Raw genomic sequence first — 12,852 nt, 5'->3', positions numbered from 1 at the left:
ATATATATTACATATATATGTATATATGTATATGTATATATACATATATGTAAAATGTATATGTGTATGTGCATTATGTGCATGCAGTATCTTTAGAGTCTGTAAGTAGATGTCAGGTCCTCTGGAAATAGAGTTGCAGATGGCTATGAGACTCCATGTGAGTGCCAATATTTAAACCCAGTAGAGAAGTGAGCAGTGTTCTTAGCTACTGAGCCATCTCTCCAGCATATAACTAGTTATTATCTATTTACCACTTTGACTGGAAATTGTGGCTTATTTTCTACATATTGTTGTAAATTAAGATAAAATATATTCTGGAATCCCTAATTCTCCTACTTTCTATTATATTTCTATTTAATTTTGATGTTTGTAATAGTTTCTTTGTTCCATTCAGATTTAATTCCTATTATATATATTTATAAATTTTCATTAATTCCAAAATTAGAAAAAAATCTTTATGATGATACTTCCAGGATTTTGTTGAGTTCTAAGTAAAATGCCTACCAAATATTGAAGATGCTGTTGTAGCATTTGAAAATAAGGCATATCATTAATTAGTCATTGTTAAAAATGAGATGAAAGGTTTACTCACACTTGCTGTCATAGACTGAAACATCTGTATGTTCTATGCACAACAGGTGTTCAATAACTGTTGTGGGTGACTGTCAATGGTGGCTCCTAATGACTTTGTAATGAAGCAATTATTCATGTGTCATGTTAACACTCCTTCATAGAGATCAAGCACTGATGATTTCCAGCAGACACACACTATTGCAAACACTCCAGCAAGATAAATAATTTCTACCTTAAAACTGTCTTTATCCTCAGTGAAATTTCCTCTTTCAGGATTTTCCACCATACTATGATGACACTGAGTTCAATTAGAAATCCATGCAAAAACAATATGTTAAAGTCTTATTGGAAACATCAAAATCAAAGATGACAATGAAGTGAATGATTAGTTTTGAAAGAATGGCATCTGCTCTGTGAATATCAAAAGAGTGCTTTCCAATTCCCACACATCAACCCTTTATTTAAAAGGGGAAATTTCTACCAAGAAGAGACTTGACACCCTATGAGCATATACAGGGGGAGGAGGTCCCCCTCAGTCACAGTCATAGAGGAGAGGAGTAAGTGGGAGGGAGGGAGCAATGGGAGGATACAAAGGATAACAATTGAGATATGATATGAATAAAGTAATAAAATATATTTAAAAACTAAAATGGCAAAAAGGAGAAATTTCTAAAAAGAGACACACGAAAATAAACAATTGCACAATATTGTAAAGCCAGAACTTTAAGAAATAACTTATTATTTATACTTTGCTTGTTTAAAAGTAGATTCAAAGCATATCTAAAATAAATATACTACAAAATCTCCTATTGTATTTGTGTAATGACAAGATTTTTCCTTTGTTTTAGTCTTTCTTAATTTTTAGGTATGAATCCATACCTTGAATTGTAAGCAATGTGATATTTAAGTTAGATGTATTTCAGTGATAAACATGCCCTTTAAATAATATTTTTACCATTGTAATTAATTATTTGAGGTAGTCACAAAGTATATTTTTTTCACCTTCACCAAACATTTCCAAGATACACCCCAACATAACCACGTACTCAACTTTGTGTTCTGTTCTCTCTCTCTCTCTCTCTCTCTCTCTCTCTCTCTCTCTCTCTCTCTCTCTCTCTCTCTCTCTCTCTCTCTGTTCCCATTTGCCTTTGAAAATCCCAGTCTCTCCTGGAATGTGGTTATTTTACTGAGCATGACACCATTTAAATATGTGAAGAACTGCCACTTTTTCTCCTGTTAGTTACCAAATGCAAGTACCTCTCTTAAGCAGAGATTTTTTTTCCTGGTTTGAATTTCTATATAAATTATTAATTCTTTCATAACCTCTGTGAGCTAAATATGTGAAGCTACTCTGTTATAGTCAGAATCCGGTTGAATACATTCATCTCAGGTTCTTGCAGTCTTCCTTCTCCCTCTTTCATGAAGATTCCTGAGCCTCATAGCAACAAGGGTGACATACACATGTGGGATGCCAAAATCACTTATTCTATACTTATGTCCAATTTTTTTCTTTATGTTGTCATCCACTGCAAGATGTTTATCTTATGAGAAGTGATATCCATTGATCTATGGGTATATCACAGAATCATTAAGAATCATTTTAATACCCTGTCGATATCAAGCAGGATAACAGGAATTGGTTCTCCTCTCAGGCGTATGAGCACTCTAGCTACCATTTTTGGCCACTTTACAGATAACAATTCTTCCTTCTACAGTGAGCCTTAAACATTATTAATGCATGATTGTTTGCTTCTATATAATCCATATTCCTAATTACTTCAGTTATTTTATTTTCAAACAATTGATGTAGATATATATGTTGGAGGAAACTGATTAACGTACAAACTAAGGGTGGTGAGAATTGGCATTAAAAATAAGGGTTCTTTACATACATAAAGAAAATTTTAAAATACATGTTTTTCTTTTTTAAAATATACGTTTATTTTGTTACACATCTATAAAATCAAACTACATACAGCAGGGAGAATCATGTGACAATCATGAGTTTTATAAATGTTACATTCATAGTGTTTTGGCTATTTGTATTTGTCCAGCTCGATGTAAATGTCTTTCCTGTCTTGTTGAGTCTAAATTTCTGAATGAAATTCAATATCTATCTTATCTCGACTCTAATAACTCATTTATCTTGATCTAAAAAGATTTTATCCCCTAGCTAACTAAACTTGATTGTAGAACTATACTATCTGGCCTTCAATGCCCCTCAGAGACTTGATAAGGAATAAGACTTAAATTGCTTAGTGAACCAGCAGTGTGGGCTAGCAGCTTCCAAAATGAACAAATTGACTTAAACTGTTTACTGCCTGTACAGTCACCCAACACTCTCTATTACATTGGAGCCTCATCTTAAGCTTTCTGGCCCAAATCTCTGCCAGACTTATTCACAAGGCAGGAAGTATTGAGGACTTACTTAACCTGTCTTGGCAGAGTGTGGCTGTCGACTCTGCCTGCCTGGACAACATTGTAGAAAACTTCGGATCCAAGTTGGACCACCATTTCAATCTCCTATTAAGTCTGGAAATCTCTCAGCATTTAGAAACTGGACCACAAATGCAATGCCTGGCTTGCTTAGCCATTTCTCCAATCCGTTTGTGCCCCTTTCAAGGTATTATTTGCCCTAATTCAGCCCGAAGAAGTCTTAAAAGAATTATGCCCTATTCCCTCAAAAGGGGGTTGTATAGGTTTCCATTTTCTCTCTTGGTTAACAAATGTTTATTCTTATCAGGAGGTGGTCATAAGTCATTATTCATTTTTTACAGAGAAAAAAACTAGGTGAAATTCAGGGACATCTCTGTCTCTCTTTCTTTCTCTTGCATATGTAGGTAAGGAAACAGGAGCTGAAAAGAAGAAAGGGAGACATAGGAACATAGAGGGAGGATAGAGCAAAACCTAGATGGTTGAACCTGCTTCTTAACGCAAGGTCTTAATTGTTACTCATACAAAGATTATGTATAAGTCATTGGTTTAGAATTCAGTATATTGATACAAAACATGGGTATGTCAAATACTTGTCAGATTTTAGTACAAGAATATATATCCTAAATTCTAACAGATAGATACAACTCTACTGATATATGAGGTAAAATAGTTAATTAACGTCTTCAAAAGCTTCAGAGACACACAGAATACGGCATTTAAAGTCATTTTTATAATCCTAAATTTCTTTGACAAGACAAGTTAACTCCTGACAACACCCAGCCAAACACAAAGAGGATACTGAGCATCAAAGAGCCTTCTTATGAAGATGACTTCAAATGTGGCAAACCATCCACTGGACAAAATGTCCTCATTCCTGCCACAAACAGAATTCTGCCTAAAAATACATGTTTTTATAACCTGCTTCTAATAAATATTTCAGAAGAAAATGAAATATAAAGTAAATGTTTGTATATCATTTTTTATCATTTGACACTATATTTTGAAATACAGAGTATTTAGACTACAAATTTTGAAATATATTTTCATAGTATTTCAAATTATTGAAAAATAACTGAAGTATTTTGGAAATTTAGAAAAATAAAACTAAATTTAGACACTTTTCTACCATAAAAATACTATGTAGTAAGTGTGACACCTCAAACTTCTTTGCTCTAGTTTGTTCTTATTTAAATATACAAAAACAATGACATGATTATATATGTGTGTGTATATGTATATATATGAATACACATATGTATGTGTGTATATATGTATATATGTAAATATATGTTTGTGTGTATGTATATAAATCTAGCAAACATGATTTTCATAAGTTTATGGCTACATTTTAGTGCTGTCAAATACATTCCCAATATTATACATTGAACATTATCTTTTCTTCTACAGAGATGTAATTATACGGTACATAATGACAGTTATACTGTATAAGTTAATATTTCTTGCTGATTGTGACAGATTTAATTATTATGGCTGAAAGATACATATGTATGCCATGGTTTATTTTTTGACACATGTATTACATAACATTTTGCTTATTACTCCATTTAGAATACTGTCATCTATCTTGTGTGTTTATATAATAAATTGATCTTTACATCATTTACTTTCACATAACATAAACTCTGTGTATGAGCATGTGTGTAAGAATTATGTGGTATTTGAATATACATATGGATAAACATACGTACATGCATACACACAGAAAGTAGAGGAAAACATCTAGTTCCGCTCCATTAGTTTCCATCTTATTTCTTGGAAACGGTGTCTGGTACTGAATGCGGAGTGAGGCTGGCTGCCAGCAATCCCAAGCCCTGCATATTCCTACAGGATCTGCCTCACTTTCCACAGTTGGAGGGTTATGTGTAGTCACTTGATCACATTTGTCTTTTACAGGGTTCTAGGATTTGAACTCATGTTCTCATGCTTTTGCTTCAATGTTGTTACTAGCTAGCTGTCTATGTGTTGAACATTACATAACATCAAATGTTATAGTTCATTAAGTTTAATCATTCATTTGGTATAACTAACACATTGAAAGTAATATTATGCAATATAATGCATAATATTGATTAATAGAAGAGCAATACAAGTGTGGATCTTTAAATATTTTAAATCATGAATTTATTCTTTTTGTTAAATTAAAACACCTTTTTACATATACATATATATTATTACACACACATATATGTATATATATATATATATACATAAATACATACATACATACAATAAGCTACCTATAGCAAGAACCATGACACAATCAGGAATTTCAAATACAAATAGCCCAAACAATAAGAATGTAAAAATTCATCTTTTTTTTAATGCACCCATGTTTTTAAATGATATGTCTTGGCATGTGGAATATGAAAAGTAGGAAAGAAAAAAACAACTGAATATAAAAACTGTCAGCTGATAATGCTCTTTCTAAAGAAATTGAGTAATGAATCACATTTATTTCTATACTGATGTAATGAATGTATCTGAAAAGATTTCTTTATTTTACATTCAGAGAGAATTATCTACAGTAATGTCAAATACAAAGGTCAAATATATGTCATCCATCAGAAAAACGTTGCTAAAAAAACTAGCAAAGGATGATTACATAAAAACAAATTGTACTTATTTTTCTACCTAAACTATCATTCTTGAACAATTTATTTTCATATTCTTTTGTGACACTCCTATCTTAAGAAAATCAAAACACAGTATTTTACAACTCTCCAAATCTCATGTTCTATTGGTTTGTTAGTCACAAATATTATACCGCTAGCATTTGTCTTTAAATATATTGCATGTATTTTGGCTGGAGGGGAAAATAATTGTTTTTAAATTAAAATGTTGAATTTCCACATTTTTCAGATGAATTCAAGTTCTTTATGAAAAGACTACCCATGAATTATTTCCTCAACACATCCACTATAATGCATTTGTGGACAATGGATTCTAACTTTCAGCGTCGCTATGAACAACTGGAGAACAGCATGAAACAGCTCTTCCTGAAGGCACATAGAATTGTCCACAAGCTCTTTAGCCTTAGCAAACGGTGCCACAAACAGCCCCTCATCAGCCTGCCGAGACAGAGGTAAGCCTGGGACCGCGTGACAGCTGCACATCTGTTCTGAAAGCTGAGGTCTACTCATTCCTGTGTGCAGGTGTGCTGATAAACACTGCACAATATTGTTTCCACTGTTAGGCCATTTAAAAAGAGTAGATTCTCTTCTCTCCAAATGACATATTGCAGCTGTTTTCTTTTTTTTTTAATTTTTTCTCCTTTATTAAATTATTCTTGTTACATCTCAATGGTTATCCCATCCCTTGTATCCTCCCATTCTTCCCTCCCTCCCATTTTCCCCTTATTCCCCTCCCCTATGACTGTTCCTGAGGCTGTTTTCAAAGCAATGCTTCAATTGGAACTGCATACGCTGGCACTTTTGTTTTCTTTGGTCTCTTACTGTAATCAAGGAATCATCTGATTTTAATTTTTATAGTAGTTAAAAGTCCTACTTTAGCAAATACAGTAAAGACAAATCTAGACTCTTTAAATGGTAATATATGAAGTAGCAAGGGGCACAACTGAAATGTTTCCATATCTGATTTTCCAATGACACAATTAAGGGTTTATATTATACCACAAATATTTGGAGATTCATAAATATCATATGCTAATACATAATTTTAACTCCACAGATCTCTAAAGTTTAATATAGAAAATAAAATATGTAAGTATTTGCATCAAATATTTCTGCAAATCTGATTTATGAGTTTCCAGTGGAAAATAATCTGAAAAAATTCTGGAATAAAGTTCTTATATTTATTAGAGGGCTGGTTAACCATACATCAAATAGAAAATATACATTACAAAATATACACTTGTAGTGGTATTTTTGATATAAAAAAGTTTTGAATTGATGCTTAAATTGTTAAGAGGAGTACTCTTATTATAAATAAATTACAATGTAAAAAATGCACCATGCAAATTAAACCTCTATTCAATATTTGACTTAATGCTAACACAAATGATATTTTCTATTGATTTGTGCTGTACTTCAAGTATGAAGAAATATCTGCAACCTGAGTTGAAAAATACTTTTTACTTATATGAAAAATATATCAATGGTCATTTACCATGTATAATATCCATGTCTTCATAGGCTACATGATTTGTACATTCTACAGATTTGTAGATTCTATTTTCCCCACAGATGTGCTTTTTCGAGGCTTTATATAAAGGGAATTATGTAATATGTGTTCATTTCTCATTACACTTATGTCAAATTTTCTAACCATCCATCATTTGGTGTACACTAACATACTGACTGATGTACCTATAAACTTCTTTGTACAATTCCTGCTGTGAACATATATTTTCAAATTTATTGAGTAATTCTGAAATAAGGCAATGCTGAGTCAAAGGGTAGTTGTATTTGCAGCATTCTTTAGAAGCTGCCAAAACTCTTTTCCCATTTCTTGAATGATTTTTTTAATATCATTTCTCACAAATGCTATCATCTCTTAGCTCATATCATACCAACAGGTACTGATTTCTATTGTTTGGTTATAAAATCTTGTCTGCATAAAATTGCACGGAATGTGTCCTTGTTTGTGTGTGTGTGTGTGTGTCTATGTGTGTGTGTGTGTGTGTGTGTATTTTCAAGTCTTCAAGTCTTAAAAGATTAATACTGCCAAATATATTTTTCTTATTATTTACCAGTTCCTACTTATGTAGTGACACTCTTTTCACACCTCAATGCTTTTTAAATGTTTTCTGAATTCTCTTCCTTTATCATTTGCATGAGTTAATTACATGTTGGTGCTTGATGTTTTTGTTATCTCCAATTTTTTTATTCTCATTTCGTTGTTCCTTAGTATAATTATTTCATTCTTTTCTGTATCTTTTTTCCTTACATTGTTTGTTTATTTTATGTAGCTTCTCTTTTAAAATTCTTACTGTAGAAAGATAGTATACTAATTTGAGAAATTTGTTTTTAATACATGCTTTTATGTTAGTAATTTCCTTATGATTACACATCAATTGTGGTTTATGTAAGTTTTTAATGCCTTTGACATGTAATATTTGTTATATGTCTATATAACATCTGTTAATGTATCTTAGTAAGGAATTATGGATAAGGAAAAATTTACTATTTGATTATAATGAATATTATCATATATGCAAGTGGAAGGGGGTAGTTTTTAAAACATTGATATTGAATATTTTAGTACAAATAGGAAAATAAGAAAATAAAAGGTATTAGGAAGCAAATTTAAAGTTTGAATACAATAATGTGGATTTTAGAATTATGTTTGAGATAAACAGTTGAATACACAGATACATATATGCGTGCATACACATATATTTGAAACATAAATAATATTCAAACAAGTGGAATGGCAGTAGATAGTATGAACAAATCAATGAGCTGAACATGATAAGTGTCTGTGCACATACAGGTATGTGGATGGGGTATTAGAAGAAAATACATATCTTCAGATTGTATATTAATATATTTTAGAAGTCACTGTAAATTTCAAATTAATGGAAAACATAATTTGAAATTACAAGTTTGCTTTATGAGTACAAAATTTGTAAGAAAAATATGAGAAGCTGGTTTGAATATGTACAAAGCATGTAGAAAATAATATATGTGTGATTTGTAAGAGAAATCAACACAAGATAGATAAATCTTTATTTTATGAAAATTCTAAGCTAAACATCTAGATCACTACTAAATTTTCTTGAATTAATTTTTAGTAGCATAATTATTACATATTGTGTTTTCCAAAAAAGTCACAAAGCAGCAAAGAAATATTACTTTGAATTTGGATTTTTCTTCATCAACAATGTCCAACTAATATAGAAAGGAAGTTTTATTTCTATTGTTCTTCATTTTTCTTTTACAATGGAAAATATACAATGCCAAAAAGAAAAATGTTCTACCTTGCATTAATAGTATATTAAATGAGAGAGTAAATCTGTGAGAATTTTTTAAGAGTTGCTTTTTATCTAGTTTTTTAAATTTTATTTTACATATACATTTATATTGTTATACATATATACAATAAACTACCTACAGCAAGAAGAACCATGAAACAATCAGGAATTATATACATGTTACATTCATATATATATATATATATATATATATATATATATATATGTACACAAACATTTTCAACCTACTATCCATAGGGATGGCAAAATCATATATATCAAATAAAATTATGCAACCACAGCATTGATTTGATGCCAAAATACAGAATTGAATAATTTTCATAGTGTCATTCAACTTTCTTTCTGCCTTTAATCTCTTAAGTTATCTTTGCTTTCTATTGCTCTGACCGAAAGCAGCATAGGAAGAACAGGAATTACTTGCTTATGCCTTTAAGTTACAACCCATCGTAGAGGGAAGTCGATCTAAGAACTTGAGACATGAATCATAGACGGATGCTTCTTACCTGCTTTTCCTTTCCTCACCTTTGTGCTTTTCCAGCTTTCTTATGCAGCCTAGTTGCACCCTCATAGGGTTTGTGCTGTCCACAGTTGGCTGAGCCCTCTCACATAAAAAAATAAATCAAGACAGTTCCTCACACATACAGTAACACTTTAATCTCTTTAATCATGGCATGTTTTCAGTTATGCTTGTATCCTTCCTGGTGACTCTAGGTTTTTCCAAGTTGACAATAAAATCTAAACAAAATACACTGGAGATTAATACAACTGTAGATTGTATTGTTATTGGGTTAAAAAAACAAATAACAGCAATAAAAGGAAATTTAAGTTGGAAGATTTTACAGTGTCTTGAATGGTAGAAAATAGTTTCAGTCTGAGAAAGCTGAAATAAACTACATATATTATTGTGTGGGGGTGGTCCTCTTGGTGCCCACTGTAGTGTCCTATGGAGCCAGGCTTCTGGTCTGAATAACAGATATGAAGTGTTTTAGTACAAGGACACTCTGGGACTCTCAGTAATTATTGAGTAGACCAATATCATTTTGAGAGTTGAGTATATAAATAGGTTTGTGCATGGATGCGTATATGGATAATAATTATATACATCTACATGTATATATTGCACTATAGTAAATATTACAATAGAGATACTTAGGTATGTTTACTAAAATCTCTGAGAAAATAAATAGTGAGCAATATATTTTTTTGTTATGAATACTACTTAATTTTGATGATTTTCTCCAACTTTAGTAATGATTTTCTTGTTGTACTGGAATTCTCACAGCTGTTCTATATATAAGCATACTAAGCTATACTTGTAGCAATCCATAAACATTTTGATGCAATGAACATTATAATAGTCTTTTCAGATAATTAGAAATAATATTCTTTGATTAAACACCAATGTCAACAGCTACTAATATAATATGAAATCTAAATGATATCATTAACCTCCTTATGTCACTAGACAAAATACTTTGTTTATCTTCTACTTTAAATTATTTCTCCTATCCACACAAATAAAACCATGCATTATTCATTTGGAAAATATTACCTCACTTAGTTATTTAAAAAACAATCTCCAAACTAATGGTCATCATGATACGGTAAGGCATCTGAATTTCCATTGCTATTTTGGATTTATAAAGCCTTTACAATATAGGAAGATGTTGATTTCATAGTAGAAGATACAAGATTTAATAATTTCCCATCTTTAGACTATAATTTTGTTACGGCATTAAATATGACACTTGTTAGTCTTGATGTGACAGCTTCAATCATTTCCATTTTAATAAGAAATGTTCCATGTATTCAAGTTAGAATATTGGTAATTTTACTTTAAGTTTATTCAAGTAAAAAAGATTTTCCATAGAAAGAAAAGTGACACATATGGTAATTTTAAAGTTGCACAGTTCTTTTCCTTAGTAACTGCTACGACTCATTGTACAGATATCCTAATTCTCGAATGTATTTTAATACTAGGGTGTGCTGTAAATAATAAGATGCAGTGGCACTGAAATTCTTCATCAAGAAGACTATTAAATGTGATTCCATTGGGAAACATGCTTTTCTTATATATACACGTTGCCATCATTTACATAAAGAAAAATAGAATGTAACCACGTTGTGATTTTTATACTGCTTGAAGGATCTTACTGGAATATCCAAGCTATGGGAGAAAAAATAAAGTTGTTGGAATTCTTTTTCACCCTCACAAACTAAGAAATTTTATTTTTATCATACATGCACATACCAATATAATGTTTTTGGTTCCATGATTTATAGTTTGCTTTTAGCAAGAGGTTACCCACAGCTGTTTTATGGGGAAAAAAAAAGCTGTAAATACAATACAATTTTTTTCTTAGCATTTTATAAAAACCACTTGAGCTGTGTATAATTTAAAGGCTTCCATCTTTCATCTCCTTCTACCTCTACCGTGTATGACAATAGCTGAAGAAATTATTCTCTGAGGTTGTTGACTAATTTTTTCTCCCATTAAGAACTCAATAAATTCGGATGACGAATTGATCCTTGCTATCCTCCATTACCAATACCACTATATGAGTTCTGCCTAATCATGTGCTGCAGCATTAGCCATATAGCCTGTTTGTCCTTAGAGAGATAGATAATAAATGCTGATCAAATGTACTGAATGCAATTAAATTGAAGAAAGGCATCCCAGTTTTAAGTCCGTCCATTAATGGATACAGGTGAATTTGTATCTTGTCTCTTCTCTGTTCTTCGTAGATAAAAGGCATATGTCATAGTCATAACTAAGAGGAGAACGAAGACACTTGTCAAGAAGGATAGGAGTCAATTTTCTTGTAGATACCATGTTTGAATTATTTGTGGAGATATTTTTATTTTAGAGGGAAATAAACTCCATTTATCTCAGTCATACTTATTTGAACTATATTACTCTATACAAGTTTGCATTCCAACAATAAAAAGACTTCAATGGATGGCATCTAAATCCTTAATATCACAAAGCCTCTGATATAATTATCAGTAGCATTTATATATGAATACAAGGGACTTTTTTCAGAGCACCTTTATATGAAATTAAGATATTTTACTATTTTCAACATTTATAGAAGAATGATTTTTTGCTGAATTGTATCCACTCTGTGGTGACTCACAGGAATAGTCTAACAAATAATTAATTTATTATTTTTTACTTTTTGAAATGTATTCTTCTCCTCATAATAAGCTACAATAAGGCCAGGCACGTACCACCACATCAAGGATGTAAAGGGTCCAAAAGGCAGGCAAAGGAGTCAGTTACAGCCTCTGCTCACACTGCTAGGAATCTTACAGGAACATCAAACTACTCTGCCATAACATAGATGTAGAGGACCTAGGTCAGATTTTCTGATCTCTACGAGCCCAAGGATTCTTAGTTATTTAATTCTCTGGGGCTAGAAGAATAATTCAGACATTAAAGGCTAGGCTCACAACCAAATATATATATATATATATATATATATATATATATATATATATATATATATATATTCAAACAATTTAGATTTTAGGCTTCTTCAAGCTGTTGCTAAAGAAACTTAAATATATAACATTTAAAATGAGCAAGTTAATTGAAGTTTAGTAAATAATTACATTCTGTTTTGAAAACAGAGCACTTATTTTCTTATATATAGTAACTTCTCAATTTTTTCATTTTAATATATCTTATACTTAAATTTTGTCATAAAGGTTTTGACCCAAGTTCTATAAGAAACAAAAGACTACTTGGACAGATCTTTTTTTTGGGTTTTTTTTTTTTTTGGTTTTTTGAGACAGGGTTTCTCTGTGTAGCCTTGGCTGTCCTGGACTCCCTTTGTATACCAGGCTGGCCTCGAACTCAGTAATCC

General features: G+C 31.2%; 1 protein-coding gene across 3 annotated transcripts in view; it reads left to right on the top strand.

The window, feature by feature from the left end:
- The window catches only part of BRINP3 (BMP/retinoic acid inducible neural specific 3), a 374,180-nt gene that overhangs the window by 300,178 nt on the left and 61,150 nt on the right, over positions 1-12,852 (top strand). For all 3 annotated transcript variants that reach the window (XM_084793294.1, XM_084793295.1, XM_084793296.1), the window contains exon 7: positions 5,890-6,112. In XM_084793294.1, coding sequence (XP_084649420.1) covers positions 5,890-6,112 — 223 coding nt within the window. The remainder of the gene's footprint in view (positions 1-5,889; positions 6,113-12,852) is intronic.

Source organism: Acomys minous, assembly GCF_964271855.1.
Source record: "Acomys minous genome assembly, chromosome: 1".
NCBI classification, from domain to species: domain Eukaryota; kingdom Metazoa; phylum Chordata; class Mammalia; order Rodentia; family Muridae; genus Acomys; species Acomys minous.
The sequence above is the reverse complement of the archived record's forward strand: the minus strand, read 5'-3'. Positions and strand labels throughout refer to the sequence as shown.